This window comes from Hippocampus guttulatus, chromosome 17 (assembly GCF_054856545.1).
Source record: "Hippocampus guttulatus isolate MCC_2025c chromosome 17, RoL_Hgut_1.0, whole genome shotgun sequence".
In the NCBI taxonomy this organism is placed as follows: Eukaryota; Metazoa; Chordata; class Actinopteri; order Syngnathiformes; family Syngnathidae; genus Hippocampus; species Hippocampus guttulatus.
Window position 1 is genome coordinate 12,392,133 of NC_141277.1, and position 22,432 is coordinate 12,414,564.

A 22,432-nucleotide genomic window follows, 5' to 3' on the forward strand; every position below is an offset into this window, starting at 1 on the left:
TTCACTGTCTTCAATGTGTACTGAGGTTTGAATTCAGAGTTTGGGGGTCGTCTCACACACGGTCTGTGGCCCCCAGACCCAAAAAGGACAATTTTACTTTCATCAGTCCACAAAATGTTCCTCCATTTTTCTTTAGGCCAGTGTTCTTTGGCGAATTGTAACGTCTTCTGCACATGCCTTTTTTGTAACAGAGGGACTTTGCGTGGGATTCTTGAAAATACATTTGCTTCACACAGACGTCTTCTAACTGTCACAGCACTTACAGGTAACTGCAGACTGTGTTTGATCATCCTGGAGCTGATCATTGGTTGAGCCTTTGCCATTCTGGTTATTCTCTGGTCCATTTTAATAGTTGTCTTCCGTTTTCGTCCGCGTGTCTCTGGTTTTTCTACCCATTTTAAGGCATTGGAGATCGTTTAGCTGAACAGCCAACAATTTTTATAGGTTGTTCCCTCTGCAATCAACTTTTTAATCAAAGAACGCCATTCTTCGGAGCAGTGTCTTGAACGACCCATTTTCCTCAAATGCATGTTCAACCTGTGCTGGCTTCATCATCCTTAAGTAGGCGCCACCTGATTCACCCCTGTTTTTGTTTTGTTTTCTTCCCCAAAATTGATGAACTCAGAGATTGGTTGCAACACTGCTATTTTTTGGACACACCCCTTCGAACTATTTGCCCAATTGCACAGCCTTCGGAGCGTGCCGATTATGAATGCTGGGTCTTGTTTGTTTTCTGAGAATCTACTGCACCTACTGGTAACTTGTCTGGCATGTAACAATAAAAAATTTACTAAAAACCAGGTTTATTCTGGTTCGTCACATTGCACTGCTATTATTTTGAACAGCACTGTATCTGCAGCTCCCCACTTGGGCTTGAGTTTTCAGAAACCTTAGTTTTTGATTTGAAAAATCTGTGGAATGTGTGGATTACAGGCCAAACAGCTATCTATCCCCCGTTTACAGACTACCCGGCTATGTGTGTATGAGGCCGGACAAATGTGGGGGCAGATAGGACTGTTGTTGGCATTTTTCTGCTGACTGTCAAAATGAATGGCTCAAAATCACTGTTATCATTTGTAATTAATTGTAAATGTAATTGTATTTCAGAAACTGGAAGCCATTTGGTTATAACCCCACAGTCTCCAGTGCTCCAGATTGGGACTAACTTCACAGCTACATGTGTGATCATTGGCACAACCGAAGTCACAGCAGATGACCTCTACTGGAATCTTTCACAGATCGTTATCCCAAGCAATCAGTACACCAAGATCAATGAGTCAGCACTCAGTGTCACTATCCCTGTCGACAATGAAGAGTCAGAGTGGTTATTTTGCCACTGCAAGGAAAAGTCCTCCTATGTTTTCTTCAACAAGGGCAAATTTATTCACGGGATCCACCTAACAAAAGCCTGTAAGTTATCTGTTAATTTTTCTTATGACATTCACCTGCAGTCTATTATATAGTGGTGCCATAAAATTCTAAAATTCTACCTGTACTTATCTCACATGGTTACAATACTAGTGCTGCTTGCTGACAATTATTCTCGATGCAGAGGCGTAATAATGGCTCCCTCTATCCCAGTGGTTCTTAACCTTGTTAGAGGTACCGTACCGAACTAGTTCATATGCTTGTTCACCGAACCCTTCATTAGTGAAAAATAAAAATACGATTTTTTACAAATTCAAGACATAAAAAAACTAGAGCTGTCAAACGATTAAAATATTTAATCTAATTAAAAATGCAACTGTCATAATTAACTCTGAATTTCCTTTTATATATTTTTTGTCCTATTTTTCCCCATTTTATTGCTCTCATCAACATGGAATCATGAATCAGTTTTCTATGTGCAAAATGCAAATATTTACTGAAATAACAATTTCGATTTTCAATTTTACATGAACATTTTTCACTTCGAGCAGTTATTCACACATAATCTCTCACACAATATTACTGTCCATCAACAACAGTGAAAAAAATATTTTGTCACACAACAGCTGCTTTAACAGCTCTTTTTATGGAGTCAAAACAGAGCAATATAACATTATAAAGTGCACATCTAAGTAAACTAGTACTCAGCCTATAGTGGAATTAAACCATGGTTGCATATTTCGTTTTTCTCAAGTTTGCTTTGAACACAGCAGTCAGGCTATGTTGATTCTGTTGGTCCTTCTTGCGCGGAAGTCTCTCTACGGTTTTGTGTAGACATCAGTTGGGATGACTACACTTGGTTCGATGACAACACTGGAGACGTTTTATTTTCAGTGTTCGCTAGGTCGCTACCACCGCACCGCTGAACTCTCGACGTGCCTCAGCGCACCGTCACTGTCAGACGAACACAGAGAGGCTCTACCTGCTTTATTTATATGGACACGGAACACTGTAACCTTCCACACAAAATAGTTCCAAACAAGTAACAATCGCGTCAGTGGCATACATCGTATTCGACAGGCTACCTGCTCTTTATTCACCAGAGGCTCATCAACCTAGTCTCTCATTTCTCTCCCGAAGCAGTGTCTTCTCCCGCTTGGTGTACCTTAGCCTTCTCCGCTACGTACAATCTCTGTACACAGCTTGTAATGTAGGCTCTCGTTGGCAATCCGTAGTGGAGTCGTTAGATGCAATGCGAATGATTTCAGCTTGAGTCGAGCTGTGGACAATGTTGACAGGCTTGCATGCAGTAGCCATACATTTAGCTATGGCTCCAGCAAATTTGTTCTTCGTCGTGTCATCCATTTTCTTCGCTTTGAAATGATCCATAGCTGTCTGTCTGAGACGAGGGGGCGGAGTACTCAGGTCAGCTGTGTTCTTGGCCATTAAGTGGTATTTCAGACTCGACGTGCTATGATGATAGCTCAGTTTACGACTGCAAAACATACAGGTAACTTTGGTCTTGTCAGTGGAACAATCTGGCAACTTTTTAAAAGTAAACTTTCCATTCATAAACTCTTTAAGTATCCGTTTTTGGTGTCTCGCGCTGCCGTGGCTGGCAAAACAAACGTGCGTGGACCTGTGCAGCGCGCTTGTTGTTTTGTTCCTGGTTTATTTATAGAGCAACGTAACATCCGCTGCGACGTGTGCCGCGTTAATCTCGCGAGAAAAAAATTAATCCCGTTAAAATTTATTGAAATTAATACCAATAAAAACGCGCTAAACTGACAGCTCTAAAAAAACCACATTCATTAAAAACAGAAAAAAGTAAATAAAATTACATGGCATAAGTATAGTTTTTTTTTTTTTTTAATTGTATGACATACAATCAAACTAAATTTCCCATAGCGCGGATTGGACAAATAATCTAATACGATCATCTGCAGCCAGTGATGGCCAAGCAGGTGTGTCATAACTCATTGACATGTTGATTCGCGTATGTCGTAACCTCCATGGCAGAGGCTCTGTCGAACCCCTGAAAACGATTCACCAAACCCCTAAGGTTCGATCGAACCCAGGCTAAGAACCACTGGCCTAAAGTAAATACATTCCTTATCACTCTTTCCTTTTTCTTTTTCACTTGGGAACCTAATAAAACGGGTCTAAAATTGATATCAATGATCTCAACGGACAGGGAACAATGTCAGCAAAAATGTTCAGAGTAAAAGAAAAACTTGAATGTTGATGTACCGTATTTTCCGCACTATAGGGCACACCGAAAAGTCTTCCATTTCTTAAAAGCTCACAGCACGCCTTGTGTATGGTCATTACAGGAATACGTCAACCCCTAGATGGCTCCTTGCTGGAGACATGCTTACAATGTTATAACTTGCTGTTGGTTCAGTGAACTGTGTCGCTGCTTCATCAATTAAGTTTTTGTTGCAGCTCCAAAAATAGGAGAGCTGTTGTGTTGTTGTTTTTTTTTAATTTTCCACACTAAAAGGCGCACTGGATTATGAGGCGCACCTTCAGTGAATGGCTATTTTGTAATTTTTTTCATACATTGGACGCATCGCATTACAAGGCGCAATCTACAATGCCTCGACTAGATGGTGCTACACTCCTTCCATGGCCGGCTGAACACACAAACATTACTGCACCTGCAGGATAATATTAGAACTATGTGCGTATATGCAACATAGGTAGACCCAGGGGTCGAAAAGAAAGAGGTTATCACCAGATCAAAAATCAATCTGAAAAAGAACCCAGGAAAAGATGGTAAACACCGTCCACGACATCCTGATATTTAAATGAAAACAAGTCACCACAACCCGAGCTGTTTTCCACATCAGAATCACTGCCATCCAAAAGTAACAGCAGAGGGTACATTCCATTCAATTTAGACATCGTGGGTGCCACAACAGTAGTGATAAATTGGATAAGCAGAGCTTTTGATACAGGCACTGCAGCAAATCCACACAATGTCGAGATAGCTGAGAGAAAGAATTTGAAAGATTAAGACATAACACACTAGTATTTTACGTGACAAAGGTCTTACTCCATAACTCTGATGACAAGGGCGTGGTCACGCCGGAGCGATCCGGTTCAGTGTGCGGGGCCCTCAGGTGGGGTTTGTTGGGAGCGTCTGGCGGAATCCCCTGTCAGAATCCCCTGTCAGAAGGAGTTTCAACTCCCACCTCCGACAGAGCTTTTCCCATGTCCCGGGGGAGGCGGGGGACATTGAGTCAGAGTGGACCACGTTCCATGCCTCTCTTGTTGAGGCGGCCAATCTGAGTTGTGGCCGTAAGGTCGTTGGTGCCTGTCGTGGCGGCAACCCCCGCACTCGCTGGTGGACACCAGCAGTAAGGGATGCCGTCAAGCTGAAGAAGGAGTCCTATCGGGCCTTTATGGCCTGTGGGACCCCAGAGGCAGCTGACGGGTATCGACTGGCCAAGCGGAATGCAGCTTCGGTGGTCGCCGAGGCAAAAACTCGGGCGTGGGAAGAGTTCGGTGAGGCCATGGAAGCCGACTTCCGGACGGCTTCGAGGAAATTCTGGTCCACCATCCGACATCTCAGGAGGGGGAAACGGTGCACCACAAACACTGTGTACAGTGGGGATGGGGCGCTGTTGACCTTGACTCGGGACATTGTGAGCCGGTGGACGGAGTACTTCGAAGACCTCCTCAACTCCACCAGCACGCCTTCCTTGGAGGAAGCAGAGTCTGGGGACTCTGAGGTGGGCTCTCCTATCTCTGTGGTCAAAGTCACCGATGTGGTTAAAAAGCTCCTCGGTGGCAGGGCCCCAGGGGTGGATGAGATCCGCCCGGAGTTCCTCAAGGCTCTGGATGTTGTGAGGCTGTCCTGGTTGACACGCCTCTGCAACATCGCGTGGTCAGCGGGGAGAGTGCCTCTGGATTGGCAGACCGGGGTGGTGGTCCCTCTTTTTAAAAAGGGGGACCGGAGGGTGTGTTCCAACTACAGAGGGATCACACTCCTCAGCCTCCTTGGTAAGGTCTATTCAGGGGTGCTGGAGAGGAGGGTCCGTCAGGAAGTCAAGCCTCAGATTGAGGAGGAGCAGTGTGGTTTTCGTCCCGGCCGTGGAACAGTGGACCAGCTCTACACCCTTAGCAGGGTCCTCGAGGGTATGTGGGAATTCGCCCAACCAGGCTACATGTGTTTTGTGGACTTGGAGAAGACATTTGACCGTGTCCCTCGGGTTCTGTGGGGGGTGCTTCGTGGGTATGGGGTACCGAACCCCCTGATACGTGCTGTTCGGTCACTATACCACCGATGTCAGAGTTTGGTTCGCATTGCCGGCAGTAAGTCGGAATCGTTTCCAGTGAGGGTAGGACTCCGCCAAGGCTGCCCTTTGTCGCCGACTCTGTTCATAACCTTTATGGACAGAATTTCGAGGCGGAGCTGAAGTGTTGAGGGGGTCCATTTTTGGTGGCCTCAGTATTGCATCTCTGCTTTTTACAGATGATGTGGTACTGTTGGCTCCTTCAAGCAGGGCTCTCCAACTCTCACTGAAGCGTTTCGCAGCCGAGTGTGAAGCGGTTGGGATGAATATCAGCACCTCCAAATTGAAACCATGGTCCTCAGTCGGAAAAGGGTGGAGTGCCCCCTCCGGGTTGGGGAGGAGATCTTGCCCCAAGTGGAGGAGTTTAAGTATCTTGGGGTCTTGTTCACGAGTGAGGGCAGGAGGGAGCGAGAGATCGACAGGCGGATCGGTGCAGTGTCTGCTGTGATGCGGACGTTGTATCGGTCTGTCGTGGTGAAAAAGGAGCTGAGCCAGAGGGCGAAGCTCTCAATTTACCGGTCGATCTACGTTCCAACCCTCATCTATGGTCACGATCTATGGGTCGTGACCGAAAGAACGAGATCACGGATACAAGCGGCCGAAAATGAGTTTTCTCCGCAGGGTGTCCGGGCTTTTCCTTAGAGATAAGGTGAGAAGCTCGGTCATCCGGGAGGGGCTCAGAGTGGAGCCGCTTCTCCTCCGCATCGAAAGGAGGCTTGGTCATGTGATTCGGATGCCTCCTGAACGCCTCCCTGGTGAGGTGTTCCGGGCATATCCCACCGAGAGGAGACCTCGAGGACCACTCAGGACACGCTGGAGAGACTATGTCACCCAGCTGGCCTGGGAACGCCTAGGGATCCCCCGGGGAGAGCTGGAAGAAGTAGCTATGGAGAGGGAAGTCTGGGCTTCCCTGCTAAAGCTGCTGCCCCCGCGACTCGGCCCCGGATAAGCGGTAGAAGATGGATGGATGGATGGCTGGAAATCCTCGCTTGCTTTTCAGTTTTGATTTATTATTTTCAATTTTCGTAGTTTCATTGAAGTAATCATTAGTTTACGTTTTTCGGAGGCGGTCTTGAACGCCTCTCGAGTCGCACTGAAGAAGAGAAGGCACGGAGACGGACAAAGACGTAACTGCATTTGTTGAGACTGTTTTAAAAAAAACAACACCACAACTCTCCTTTTTTCAGAGCCGCAACAAAAACTTATTAAAGCGACACAGTTCACTGAACCAACAGCAAGTTATAACATTGTAAGCATGTCTCCAGCAAGGAGCCATCTTGAGGTCGACATAACACCGTAATGACCATACACAAGACGCACCGGATTTTAACGCGCTCGGTGAGCTTTTAAGAAAATGGAAGACTTTTTGGTGCGCCCTATAGTGCGGAAAATATGGTAATGGTTTTGACCGTCTCAACAAATACAGGTACGTCTTTGTCCGTCTCCGTGCCTGCTCTTCTTCCGTTCGACTCGATAGGGGTTCATGACCACCTCCAAAAATCGAAAATTAACGATTCCTTCAATGAAACTACGCAAATTGAAAATAATGCATCAAAACAGAAAATCAAGCAGGGAAATCATAAAATAAATTCTATAGCCCCCCTACAGAATTTATTTTGTGATTTCCTCCTTTGTGAATACAGTAAATATTCCCATCCCCGGAATTCTATGAAAAGGAATATCCTTCACCCGTAATAAAAACCTATGCATTAACATTTTGACTACGATATTACGTGGTACCGGAACTTACGTAAGCGGAAATTCCACTAGCCTAACCCGGATGGAGGCGTAATGCCACAGGAGCTTAAATACACGCAACGCCCACCCGATGCGACGGAAAAGACATGACGCGGAGACACGTTTTCACTTTGCGTTTTTCGATCATGAGATTCGAAACGACGACGTGTAAGTGAGTTTTTATTGGCGTGCCTTTTACTGTAATTGCGAAAGATCTTAATTTTATTCACTTACGTCGTGTAGATCATGGCATCGAAACGTAAAAGAACTTTAATGACTGGAGCGGAGCGAGTGAAATGCATCCGTTTGAGCGAGGCTGGACACAAAGTTAAAAACATCCAACAGACACTTGGAGTCGGAAAGACGCAAATCTACGAAACTTTAAAAAACAAGGCATCGATTCAACTCCTGATGACAAGCCACCATCCAGCAAGGAAGCAATGCAAATGGCAACAAAAATCCTTCAGTATGCACAAGAATTACCAGACATCGGTGATCAACGGGACAGTTACTTGCAACTAGCAGGAAAACTGTATGACACGCAGGCAAACATTGTCATAAACCAAATAATGCATCCAACAAAACAATCCAAAATAGACACATTTTTTTCCCAAGACAGGAAAAAATAAACATTAAAATACTTAACGTAATTTACTGTTGTGATTTTTTTTGGATACACCTGTATTGCAGTTTTCGTTATATAAACAGTTTTTGGACAGTATATTTTTGTATTTTATTGATTGTGTTGTTACACGTGCATTTTGTCAACATACTTGCAGGTTCATAAAGGACATGTACAGTACCATGCTCATTTCCCAAATGAGGAATTTCTGTTATCAGGACAAATTGGACAGCGCAAACACGAGTTGGTCCGTACTAGAGAATATTTACTGTACAGTAAACAACAAAGGAATAAATAAACACTTCTGGGACAGTCCAGTTTCCTACATTTTACCGACATCTGATCGTTCTGTTGGAGCTATGAAATTTACGAACTACGAAAATTGAAAATAATGCACCAAAACAAAAAAAATCAAGCGAGGAAATGGCAAAATAAATTCTGTAGTGGGGTTCTATAATTCATTTTGTGATTTCCTTGCTTGATTTTTTTGTTTTGATGCATTATTTTCAATTTTCGTAGTTTCACTGAAGGAATCGTTAATTTAAGTTTTTTAGAGGTGGTGATGAACCCCGAGTCAAACAGAAGGAGCATAGCTTTATCTAGTGGATGCATTGTAGATTGCGTTTTATAATCCAGTGCGTCCAATATATGAAAAAAATTACAAAATAGGCCATTCATTGAAGGTGCGCCTCATAATCCAGTGCGCCTTTTAGTGCGGAAAATACGGTAACTAGTGGAGTACCAGGCAAACAACTAACATGACCCTTTCAAGCGTGCCATCAATCACAGACCTGCAGGCTTTGAAGCACTTGAGCCAATCTGTTCGCGGGCCAACATATAGTACTTTGTCTTACCTCAACATTGATTATGAATTACAACTCCTCATACTTTCAAGGATTATTACAAATGTCCGATGCTATGCACCTGTTGTGTATCAGAACCACAATGTTGTGGGAGGTTTTATTTGTTTTTTGTTTTTTGTTTCACAGTTACAAAATGTCTGAATTCCTCAAACTGAAATATAGCCTTTTACCTTTTACTTGTTTCTTTTTTTTTTCCAATGCCAATTTTAGATCATCCAGAGAAGCCCAAGAATCTGACCTGTATAGCAGTTCAGGGGGTACGTTATATGTCAAAAGACTTCAAGTGCTCATGGGAACCACCCGAACACCACATCAAGGAAATGCCGACAACATATACGTTACATGTTAAAGTCATCCAGTAAGTAGAATTAATCTGCTCTCCTCAGTCCCGGTAAAGTGTGTCTGTCTGAAATGTCTTTTAAATTTGACACACCAGAGAGAGGAGTGTTGTCAACCACCTTACTAAATTTGCCTGATTAAGAAAATAGTCACATATATCAATTAAGGCTTCAAAATCATAAACAATCCAGCCGTTCTCTCCTCTTTCAGACACTGTGTATGCATTTGCTTAATGCGCTGAAAACACACTCCATTAAAATATCACACGTTTTCTTATGCCTACACGTCACTTATCGTACATGTTTGAGTCGTGAAATACGCACTTAATGCTTCCAATGCCTGAAATTCGTCGCACATTGTTGTCACAGGCCGTTTCTTTGCAACTTCAATGAGGCACTCTAAAACGACCACACCAGCATGAAATCCCTGTCCACATGCTGGCTCTCATGTTGACTTTTTTTTTTTGTGGGCCAGCACTCCCTCACCACCTCTCCTCATGTCCACTCGCGACCAACAACGAAACGCTGTAAATCGACCATGCTAGTGGAGCCAAAGAAAAGATGTACTTTCTGCGTGTAGGCAAAGCTAGCTGGCTAACTGCACATCGCAGTTGCATACCTCCAGTACATGTTGTCGACTATTTATTTCAAATTGAAGCCTAAATGTCGGCCTTTGTCATCTCCGATCGTTGTTGGAGACATCTTGTTCCCAGTTTGTACGGGTGCTTTGTCTCAGTTCACTGATATTGGGTTCCATCATTTACCCTTGTCGGAAGAAAGTTTTGTCAAGTTTTGACATCCCTGGTTAAGATGTTTTACTGTAGCTCCAAAAAAACATTTTTTTCCTCAATAATAAACGACCATTATAAAGGTATTAGTTATTAGTGTAATGTCTGCAGTGCAATATCAGTAAGGAAGTGACAACTGCGCAGAATCTCAACATCTGAAATGAGTACTTACATAGTGGGGAGGGCGACTCATGCTGTTCCTTGGTTGCCTCAATTTACCTCTGCTTAAGCCCCGCCCAAAAATCCAGACTGAGAGGGTGAAAAATATTTTTACACTGTATCTCAGCATTTCTGTAATTCAGTTTGAGAGTTTGCGTTGTAAGTTACAATACCTGTATTGTTAAAAACATTAAACCAGTCAAAAACACTTAAAACATTGGCAGCAGAGTTTAATGAGTTTAAGGTTGTGACATTTTAAGACTGGAACCTGCGTTTATGTACATTGTGCATGCCTTTTCAGGAATAATAAAGCCTACAATGTGTCAACCCAAAAAAATACTGCTGCGGTGACAATGGAAACATTCCCGTTCCATTTGGACCTGGAAATTTGGGTTTTAGCTGACAATCAACTGGGAACTGTCGAGTCTGAACATCTGAAACAAGAAGCTACCTCGTTTGGTAAGGCCTTGAATAATTATGGTCAGCATAGCTCTGCTTTAGCATTATAGATGACTATTGTTTTTGTTCACATTAATTAATTTGATATCAATACCAGTCCTGGAACTTGTCTGACATTCAATCCCACCGATTTATCTTTTTTAAAATTTCTCCAGCTTTATTAGGATTCCACCTGTCATGAATTCAATTGATTGGACACGCTCTAGAACAATATACATATGTGTATTCAGTATAAGATCTCACAGTTGAAGCATGAAGCTAAAGGATTGTCCAAAGACCTCCAGCACAGGATTGTCTCGAGGCACGGATATGGGGATAGGTACACAAAAAAAAAATGCTCCATCGTAATTGCTGGCATTGGGCAGAATCTTTGCATCAGTAAAACCATCACTTTTCAAGAAACAAAAAAAGAATGGCGTTTTAATGTTGACTCATCAAACAGAAAAAGCACTTTTCAACACTTTCAATATGTTTGTAAAAATAACAGACCCACATGGGCAGTGAAGAACATCATAGATTCGATTCTGAACTTTGACATTGATTTATTGAATCTCGGCATATAAAATCCCGATAGTTGAGTGAATTGATTTTGTTTTTGCACACCCTTAATATCGGCCAGTGTTTACATTTTCAAATTATCTTTTCTTTGACATTCTTGAAAAAAAAATAGCACTGCCCCATCACTCGTGAACTATTTTTAGAACGGGCTACTCTTGTTCTGGTCCTCAGGGGCTACCTGGTGCTGGTGGGCACCACATTGGTGACCGGTGCTCTACACCTTTCTGTGACTCTTCCAGTCTCGCTGAATCTGCGTTGTAACCTCTGACACTCTAAAATCACCGGACCCATTCTATGAGAATATCCTTTTTAAAACCATGTAGTGGCAAAGTACTGTTGATCAATTGTTGGGTGTCATCTTGGTCTCAAGATCCCAAAATATGAAGAGCATGATTAAAAGGACTTCAGATCCTTGTTAGAGAAGCACAGTTTGTGCAAAAATACCGAAACATTGAACAGGTACAGTGCCAAGTCATTCAGAAGTTGAGGGAGTGACAACTCAAGTTCACCTCTAAAGGAAATGCATTTTATGTTCATCGTGGGATTTCACCCAAAAGCCAAATAACCATTACTTTTTGTGTCTATGTTGTTGATGACTTAAACAAGAGAAAATGATGATGATTTAGGATCTGAACTCTGTTTCTTTTGTTTCAGCCAAAACAAACCCTCCATCAAGCGTTGAAGTCTTTTCAGAGGAATCATTTCCCACATCCCTTCTCATAAACTGGAAACATTCAATTCCGAAACAAAATTTTGTGTTAAAATACCAAATCCGGTATTGCCTCAATGGATCTCACAATTGGATTAGTGTAAGTGTATTTTTTCATTTCTACAGCTGTGAATCATTTTTAGGGCTAAATGTTATAATAGGAAAGGTTTAGAGCTTTGAAGTTATTTCTTTTCCTTTCATTGTCATTTAGGTACCGATGGTTCTTATTACCAAAGACGCTGAGTCCTTTAGACTCCAAAACCTCCAACCTGATACAGTTTATACCACTCAGGTGCGCTGTAAACATGTCAACAAGGGATATGGGTATTGGAGCAATTGGAGTGCTAACGTGACCGAGAAAACACACGCATATAGTGAGTATCATGGGTGATGATTTCGAATATAATGGGTTTACTACATTTGCAAGACTACATTTACAAAGAAATGAATTGCCTCAATTAAAGAAAACAAAGCCTCTTTTTTGTGTGTGTGTGTGTTTTTTTTTTAATAACAATCACATCTGTTCATCAGAAATCTTAATGATATCCTGCTGAAACCTATAATTTTCTCTTCTCCTTTGGCATAGGACCAACAAGTAAACCAGATTTATGGAACATAATTACAGAAGGCGAACGTGTTAATGAGCGTCAGGTCAAGTTTATTTGTAAGGTAAGTTCCATAATCTCGTTCAGCTAAAACCCAATTAAACAACCGTGTCATAAAGGTCTAAGTCACAGATGTCAAGGCTGGCCCGCCACATCATTTTATGTGGCCCGCGAAAGCAAATCAAGCATGTCAAGTTCCATGATCATACCTGTCAACTCATACGGTTTAGCCATAGTTCATACGGATTTTGTGGTGAATCTTACGTATATGGCCGTATCGCACAATCAAACTCTGAACACGGTAATGCCACTAAGTAGAATGATGATTAGACATTAACCAGACATTGTATTATGGAGATCTACAATAAATATCATTGAAAATTTCGTGGGGTTTTTTCTGCCGTTATTTTGACATATAAAATGCTTTGGTATGTTATACGGATTTTTTGCTCTTTATAAGGATTTTTTTGGTAGTTTATACAGGTTGCCGCTCCAAAAAGTTGACAGGTATGCATGATGCTTGCTAAAGTTTGAACCAAAATTTCAAATAGTCATATGTAATCCACAGTAACAGTCATTATTTTTGACTTGTGATTTTAAAACTAGTTATCCATCAATTTGTTGTGCGCTGTATATATGTAATATGTGGAGGTGATTTAACATTTACATCAGGGGTGCCCATTACGTCGATCCTGATCTACCGGTAGATCTAAGACAGGTCCCAAGTAGATCCGAGGAGTGTCGAGGAGAAAAAAAAACAAACAACCATTTGTGTGTCTTTGTACATGTTAGTAATATATATTTTTTGTTAATGTACGCTGCACCCTAATCATCCTATCAGTCTCATTTTCACCCAAAAAAATAATTAGAAAATAAAATAAAGCAGGTAAATCTTGAATTTACGGTGGCGCGTGATTACGTCACCGGAAGTTGTTTGCGCTCAGCAGTCTGCAATTGCAGCTTGTAATCAGAGCTGTTGCGCTCTATCTTTTATCGTCATTATTCTCATTCAGAGTTTGCTTCGTGTACAATTCACCGAGGGCACAGGCAAAGAATAGGAATCTAGGAGGGCCCAGGGAAGCACTTTAAAATGGTACGTGTGAGCTACGATAGTTAACAGGCTGCAAAAGTGCATCGCATGCCTCAGTGTCAGGCTGTTTCTCATCATGGCGTGTGTGTGTGTGTGTGTGCGTGTGTGTGTGTGTGTGCGCGCGCGTGCCGGTAAGGGTAGATCCCGGGAGGTTAGTTGATCGAAAAGTAGATCTTCGGTCCAAAAGGTTTGGGCACCCCTGATTTACATGGTTTCCCAAAATTCATAGCGGCCCTCCAAGGGAAACCGTAACTACAATGTGGCCCGTGACAAAAATGAGTTTGACACCACTCGTCTAAGTATTATTTAAAATGCACATATTGTTGGAAGTGTGTACGTGCTGGAGAGTGAACATTTTACATTCTGTTTATTGCTCGAAGATTTGCCATTATGTATTTATGTAAATGGATACAAAATCAACGGTTGTAGAAATTGTGACCTAACCCGAACTGTCTCCCAATCCCACAAAAGGATGTTTTTAAGTTGACTGCACTTTACTGTCAAATCATTGGACCCTCTCTGCAGGGGTTTTCTCCCTGATATTATTGTTACATACAATCTCTTACTTTGCCACGACAGAATCCTGTGCTGTCAAATGGAAAGATAACGGGCTTCAAGATAAAGATTCAAACCCGAAAAGATGACATGATGAATAGAAATATGCCGTGGGATAATATTCCTGTCAAGGAGCCAGAGGTTGACAGCTTCCGTAGCCACAAGTTCACCGTCTTAAAAGAGATGACCCTGCCGGACAACATAAGTGCGCGAGTGTATGTCACCGCCATCAATTCTGCGGGGGAGTCTCCTCAGGCATCATTCGGTATCCCAGAGAGAGCGCTTGGTATGTGGTCCTATTAAATTTAAGTGGAATAAAGGCGTCAGAAATAAATATTGTACGGTAATGCTCTTCTGTATGGTTTCTCTATGAAATAAAATGATACTCACTATGGTTGTTTGTACCACTTCCGACTACGAGAACTGTACTTCCTTTAAAATCAATTTGCATTCATGTTGTGTTTATTATTTTGCCAAAAAATGTCAATAGGAAGACTCATTTTGTAGTGTACATTTCAGATCTTGACCCAGTGGAGGGATTTAAAGTGGACCCACAAGGGGACACATTTTTCCTCAAATGGAATCCTCCCAAAAAATCAGCTGTGACACAATATGTTGTGCAGTGGGTTAGTGCTAATGACATGGACTGGCAGAGGGAAAACAAAACCACCCAGCAAACTACTATCAAAGGTAACTTCCTTCTTCCTTTTTTTCCATTAAGTGATGACCACTCAGTCTGCGCATTTGTTTGAATATTGCACGTTGATAAATTTGTGAGGGCATTAAATGAAACTGTTTTTCTGCTCACAGTCACCTTGTTCCATTCATTAAAACATGCTTTATTTTACCTCTCTTACACAAAGGCAACATCGAGAAGTTTATTTGCTACAACATATCTGTATATCCCATATACTCTGGATGGACAGGAAAACCAGCAAGAGTAGAAGCTTTTCTTGAGGAACGAGGTAAGGTTTCATGATCATGTCTTAAATGCTCATTGACACTTTTACCAGGAGGTCCATTTCAGGACAGTTCAAATCAGGTTAGCATTTTAGCTGTGGGATGACAATGTCAGTTTCATTATATTAGAGTAGACTTTACACAACGTGCAAGTTTTCACTTAACACAGAAATCGAATGTGACACAGTACAGTGCACTGTCCTGACAGAACGTCTAAACAAGGAGAAACACTGCGTTGGAACCTCCTCCTTTTAACCCTTTCAGGGACAGCGGTTCGTACAGAGGACAGTTTATCATGTTATCAGCAACAGCAGTGCTTCTGAAATAGTGCCCCGCCCCACCCCCAAATGGCTCGGTCAAGGGGGGCGCTTTTGACCTCGGGGAACATACTTTTTTATTTAGATTTTATTTTTCCTGTCCTAGAATAAAGTGCAGTTGCACCTCCACTACATTAGGGGGCAGTGGCGCTCTCATTGGCAGAGTGTGCGCAGGGAGCATTCGAAGGGCGGAAATATGACGAAGTGTGTGTAGCTCTTGGCTTCACTGTGACTACGGTGGGAGGAAAGACAGCGGACAGCATGAAGCCAAATGAATTAAGGTGTCACTTAAAGACACGACACCCCAATCACGCTGATAAGCCGCTTGACGTTTTTCAGCGAAAACGTGCCAAATATTGCCAACAATCATCCTGCTTTGTGACTGCTGCTTCAGTAAACTAAAATACAGGTCCCGGCGACACATTGAGCAGGAGCTGAGAGTTATAGTCCTGCTTCAAACCTCGCTTCGAAAAGCTGTGCATTGCAAAACGTGCTGATTGTAGCCATTAATCCAGACATCATCTTTGATTTTAAAAAATCAGCACAAATTATTTTATATATGTTTGTTTTGCAGGTTAAACGTTTTTTACTGAAAATGTAAACATTTTTTGACTGAACATGTCAAACCATACGATATTGAAAAATAAAATTACATAAAATAAATAAATAATAATGCATTCAAACTGATCACCAACATTAATTCAGGAGCACAATATTAAGGATTTAATTTTATTTTTGAATTTCAGATGCACTTTAAATCTTTTCTGTTACAGTTAATAAAGCTATTTCTTTCTTTTTTTATTCTCTTATACATTAATAAGGACGTACTGTTACGCAGAGGTGTATTTATAACAATTTTATAGACAAATGATACTATTTCTAGTCGCACGGGGCGGGGCAAGATGTTTTCTTCTTCCTGGGGGGGGCATGACAGAAAATAATTGAGAAGCACTGGGTTACGGGGTGCTTGAAAGGGTTAAATTCCACAGTTTGATTCGATCATGAAAGAAGACACAATAGGCTCTGACAACCAATAGCGCTCCAGACGCCATGTAACTGAAATGCACACAGGGGATCCTGTGTGCATTTGTTTACGCGGTCATGACGACAGTATAGAAGCAGTGGCAGGTAAAGAATTTTGAGACAGAGCATTGATAAAATTAGTATTTTCAGTGAACATTTTTCAACGATTGTGACGGCAAATATCGAGAATGTTCCAAATCTACAATACCCAGATGTCTAAAATTATCTGAAAGTTTCCATCTCACTACACTGGTGAGTCCTTGTCATCATACATCTGCTTGGAAGGTTACAAGTTTCAGTTAAGGGTGTGTGTCCTTATAAGACTTGCAATGCTAAGTCCAATAAAGTTGGGACATCGCTTTAAACATGAATTAAAACATAATACAATGATTTGCAACTCATGTCTATGTGTTTACAGAACATAGTCGACTTGCAAAAAGTACAGTATGAATGCTGCACCCCCCCCCCCCCAAAAAAGTCCTATCAAAGCACTTTTCTGGTGTGACTACACCTATATAAGGTGGTTAATAATGGTTAATAAGGTTAATAATGGTTCTTAAGCGTGTTAGAGGGACTGAACCCAACCAGTTCAGAGGCACATTCGCCGAACTATTCATTAGTGAAAAACAAAAATATGACTTTTTACAAATTCAAAACATTAAAAAATGCATTTATTCAAAACGGAAAAAAGTAAATACAATTTCAAGACATAAGTATACGTTTTTTAAATTTTACGACGTACTATCACGACAATCACACGGTGACTACTGAGCGAACTAAATTTTCCGCAGCACTGATTGGACAAGCAATGTAATGTGATCATCTGCAGCCAGTGATGGCCAAGCGGGCGGATCTTAACTAATTGACATGTTGAGTCGGGATGTCTTAACCTCCATGGCAGAGGCTCTGTCGAACCCCTGAGACGGATTCACCGTACCCCGAGGGTTCAATCGAACCCAGGTTAAGAACTATCATTTCTAAATTTTGTGTGGGGGAAAAAATTGTTTAATTGTAGAAAAGCGAATGAAAGTTCATTTTACCTGCTTCCTCACAGAGAAACTACAGTACTGTATTAGTTTTTTGTGCCTGACATTTGTCTTACGTTTACTCAGATATAAAAACGCTCAATCGTTTTGGTTATACAGCAGTTTCTTGATGCTCTATTCTTTATCTTTTTTTCAGCTCCTTTGGTAGGCCCCTCTGTTCGACTTAATGGTAAACCAGGACGAAATCAAGCAGAGCTTGTGTGGAATGAAATTCCGCAACACGAACGGCAAGGCTTCATCACAAACTACACAATTTTCTATTCAAGTGGGAGTAAACGCTGTATGTATCTGTGGTGGCTTCTTGAAGTAGTTCTGCATGTTTCTTCACATTCCCCTCAAAAAGCATTGAAACAGTATTTTCTTTTTGATTTAAACTGTAACCCTTTTGGTTGGAAGTTAAAAGAATATGAGACATGGGCCACGCATGAAATAAGAGGATTTGGATCGCAGTACAAGATTAAAAATTCGCATCTTGCGCCTCAAGCACATTGAAATGTAAAACGCAGATGTTTATGCGGCTCTAGCGATAATAGGGGTCACTCGTAAGAGTGTAAGTACCGTATTTTGTGCACTATAAGGCACTTCGGATTATAAGGTGCACCTGCAATGAGTGGCCTATTTTAAAACTGTTTTCATATACAGGGCGTACCACATTATAAAGAGCATAGAATCGAAGCTACAAAAGTGCCTGCGGTTGTGCTATGCATCCACTAGATGGAGCTATGCTAAAGGAATACAACACAATACAGCTTTATTTACATAGAGCCTTCACAACCACTGCAGCTGTAACAAGGCGCTTTACAAAACATCAAAAATACTATGTCCAAGAAATCTTGATATGTAGCTCCCTCAGTATGCTAGCATGAAGCACGACACAAAGTCCATATAAATACAGGGTTTATTCCTTTGCAGAAATACAGGCAATACATGGCATTACGAAACAATAAATTAAAGACAAAAGTTATTAAGACAATTGCTTCAACAAAAAGACACCCAAACCTCATGGGCTCATATCCACAAGGGGATAAATATCTTTACAAGTCTTGCTTGTCTCCTTCTTCCTTCGTTTAGTCAGTAGTTAACTATGCTTTTGGTATTATCTTCTTTTCGTAATGGCTGCACTCAGGGCTCAGTAATCATCATTGAAGATCTAACACGCATCAAAATGAACACAATTCAAAAGAATCATGCTGTTCCTTTTGAATAAATAACTAAATAATTGCAACCAAATTCATCTTCAATCATGCAAAAAGGTCAAGGAGTGGAAGGACCTCCTAAAACCAGGACCCCCCCCCCCCCCCAAATGTTTGGTTTGATTTATTGATTGATTATTAAATCAAACCTAACATTAACGCCGCTATTCCACGAGATGGTGCCAGAGTCATACTTTATTGCTTTGACCTGAGCCAAAAAACAAACAAAAGGCAAGATTTACAGGTAATGACAGAGGTTAGGGGCGGCCCGGTAGTCCAGTGGTTAGCACGTCGACTTCACAGTGCAGAGGTACCGGGTTCAATTCCAGCTCCGGCCTCCCTGTGTGGTGTTTGCATGTTCTCCCCGGGCCTGCGTGGGTTTACTCCGGTTTCCTCCCACATTCCAAAAACATGCATGGCAGGCTGATTGAACGCTCTAAATTGTCCTTAGGTGTGAATGTGAGCGCGGATGGTTGTTGGTCTCTGTGTGCCCTGCGATTGGCTGGCAACCGATTCAGGGTGTCCCCCGCCTACTGCCCGAAGACAGCTGGGATAGGCTCCAGCACCCCCCGCGACCCTAGTGGGGATCAAGCGGTTCGGAAAATGGATGGATGGATGGACAGAGGTTAGGCTTCGGAAAAAAAAAATCCAAATTTGTGAATCCCAAACTGTGAACACCTGGGGTTTCACTTTATGTCCATTAAGTTATGTTATCATCTTCAGTTGTAAATATATGGAACAAGGCTGAAATGTTGCGCTTGTCACATATTCTTTTGATGTCAAACCCACCGTTTCAGTCTTCCAATTCTTTAGTAGGAGAGTGTACATATCCTTTTCTTGTATTAAAAACTTTCCATAAATCTGTTTTCCCCAATCAGCAGCAATCACCGTACCAGCGACCATCACCTCATATGTCCTGACTTCACTGTCAGCTAACACCAAGTATGATGCCTGGATCAGGGCATCCACCAATGGGGGCTCGACCGATGGCACAAACCATTCATTTACCACCCTGAAATATGGTAAGTGGGATCAGCTTTTGTACAAACAGTTTCGAGGTGCTTCACCTCGTGAATTTGCTTGTGGAAGCGGGCATGACATTGAAAGTCCGCTCAAATAGATTAGCTATGGATTTACTTTAAATGAGAAAAATATTGGATTATCCACATTGAAACGGATATTGTTTCAAATGCATTGATAATGTAAATGCGAACATTGAAGATTCCACAGCCCATTTTCATATTGATGCTGCTATTCAGAAACCAGGATGCTGTGGCCAGGTCCTCAGTGTTGCCACGGCAAATAAGCCAATTTCATTTGTGTATTTTGTGTAAACATTTGCATTCATTATAAAACTGTGAGCTCCAACCAAGCGATTTGATTGAACACCGATCAGACACCCAACAAACATGCTAACATGGCTAATGAGTGCATATTTGCTGCGTCGGTTGGCTTGATTTTGCCTTTCCGGCTGACTTTGTCAAACTTTTTTGATGTTTGCAGGGTGCCCACTAAATGACGTAACAGCATGACGCGATTTAACATATAGTGGATTGTCCAAATCTATGTAACAGTGAAAAAGTATAACAAGTTTGTAGGCCTGCAACAAAGAGTTGAAGATATTGATAAAAATCCATATTTAAAAGTGTCGGTAACGAATGTAAGCATCGATTCGTTGTGTCGCATGATTATTGCGTCAGTTACCTACTGCGTCGCCAGGTTATGACATCACTCACCTGCTCAACTGCTGTGTAGTGCAGAGAGCAGCGGCGACTGTGACTCTCTAGAACAGTAAATGTGCTGAAGTTTGATGATGTAAGCACTGCTAGCTAATGATTCGACCCTGATTAACCAATCACAATCAAGTCCTGAAGCTTTCTACCATGGAGTGACTGTTGCCCCGTAAGCTTAAGAGGTAATGGCTGAACTGTATTTGAAAACAAGTGCTAATTTTCCATCAAAAATACATATTGCTGCTCATGCTTTGTAAGTGTGTTTGTTGTAATTGTTGTTGATTTCCCCAGTGTGGGACAAATAAAGGATATCTTATGCTAGCCAAACAACCTTGCGCTCAGTATGATTTTGAAGTGTTACGAGTGATCATATTAAGTTACCGTGTGTTGAAAATGTAGCGGGCGGCCCGGTGGTCGACTGGTTAGGACTTTGGCCTCGCAGGGCATGTTGGAGCCTATGCCAGCTGTCTTCGGGCAGTAGGCAGGGGACACCCTGAACCGGTTGCCAACCAATTGCAGGACACAGAGACAAACAACCATCCGCGCACATTATCGCACCTAGGGACAATTTTGAGTGTTCAATCAGCCTGCCATGCATGTTTTTGGAATGTGGGAGGAAACCGGAGCACCCAGAGAAAACCCATGCAGGCACGGGGAGAACATGCAAGCTCCACACAGGAAAGCGGAATCGAACCCAGCACCTCTACACTGTGAGGCCGACGTGCCAACCAGTCGACCACCTGGTCGCCCATATTTGAACTCCTCATACAGTATTTACTTTTCCAACATGTAGTAGCTGACAACGGCTGTGGCTCGTTGAGTTTGTCAAATCTGTTGGAGAATTGTCCTGAAATGTTGTTTGTTTCCCACAGCACCGGGGGAGATTGAGATGATTGTGGTTGGAGTGAGCCTTGGCTTTCTCTTTGTGGTTCTCTTAACCATGTTGCTGTGCATCTACAAAAAAGACGTGTAAGTAGAGGACGACGGTTTGCATGTCTTTGAGGAATAAGGAAGGAGTTCTGTCTTTTAGTGATGACATCTTAACAAGGAGACACTTTTTATCTAATCCTCTCAGACGCTACTGCCAGAGCTTTACAAAACTGTCTGATTCGCAGAATGATCCAAACCACTTAGCTAATATGCATTGTAAACAACAGTGATGCCTATTGTTTTATTTTTGCTTTCTGGATCTGACACACAATTTAGCATTCTTTGCAAATGAAAAGGCATCATTTTAAGTGAGCAAAATAAATTGAACAAAAAAGTTTGAGGTCGATTAAATTGATATTAGACTTAATATTTCTTTTTCTTTCATGTTCACTTGCTGAAATGTTGATCCCTTGTGTTGATGTCAAGCCCTAATGCAGCGATTTTATTGTCATCTTTTTCCTCTCCCATAGAATCAGGAAGAATTTATGGCCTTGGATCCCAAACCCGAGAAAGAGCACCATTGGAAACTGGTCCCCTGATTATCCTTTAAAAGTAAGGACTGTAATTAAAATACCAGTAATTGGTATAATCCAGTCTCCAATGCCGTTATAAACACTTAAACTGTGCAGGCGATGTTTTCAGTACTGTAAACGTATTTACATTAATTAACATTTTGTCATGTAAGCATACAAATATGTATTATGTTGACAGCTCTAATATTACCGCTTCAAAACAATAAACCGCACTATACATTCTAATTTTAGTGAAGAACAAAAGGGCATTCTGTTGTGCTTCATATGTGCCACAAACATTTAAATATTTATAATTAACTATCACAACGTTAACATTCAATGTCATATTGAAATGTACAGTCTGTGCATCACTGATTATTTTGTTTTTATTCCTATTGTACTGTACAGTATGGTACAGCCTACTCATCTGCATATAAACATTGTTTGCTAACTGAATAGATAGAACCAAGTGTAATTCATAACAGTCAGTATCGTTAGAGGGAGGATGTAAACAGCTGCCAGTAATCTTTCGGTCACTTCATTAAATGAATGGTTTAAAAAAAACA

At 41.7% G+C, this 22,432-nt stretch overlaps 1 protein-coding gene across 3 annotated transcripts in view; it reads left to right on the forward strand.

Annotated features, from left to right (window-relative positions):
- Positions 1-22,432, forward strand: part of il6st (interleukin 6 cytokine family signal transduce) — a 44,141-nt gene that overhangs the window by 16,135 nt on the left and 5,574 nt on the right. The window contains exons 3-15 of one of the 3 annotated variants that reach the window (XM_086134276.1): positions 1,108-1,410; positions 9,102-9,249; positions 10,478-10,635; positions 11,848-12,002; positions 12,114-12,276; positions 12,489-12,571; positions 14,177-14,438; positions 14,672-14,842; positions 15,016-15,117; positions 17,635-17,778; positions 19,570-19,713; positions 21,297-21,393; positions 21,825-21,906. In XM_086134276.1, coding sequence (XP_085990402.1) covers positions 1,108-1,410; positions 9,102-9,249; positions 10,478-10,635; positions 11,848-12,002; positions 12,114-12,276; positions 12,489-12,571; positions 14,177-14,438; positions 14,672-14,842; positions 15,016-15,117; positions 17,635-17,778; positions 19,570-19,713; positions 21,297-21,393; positions 21,825-21,906 — 2,012 coding nt within the window. The remainder of the gene's footprint in view (positions 1-1,107; positions 1,411-9,101; positions 9,250-10,477; positions 10,636-11,847; positions 12,003-12,113; positions 12,277-12,488; positions 12,572-14,176; positions 14,439-14,671; positions 14,843-15,015; positions 15,118-17,634; positions 17,779-19,569; positions 19,714-21,296; positions 21,394-21,824; positions 21,907-22,432) is intronic. The other 2 variants (XM_086134277.1, XM_086134278.1) reach the window with 2 other exon arrangements.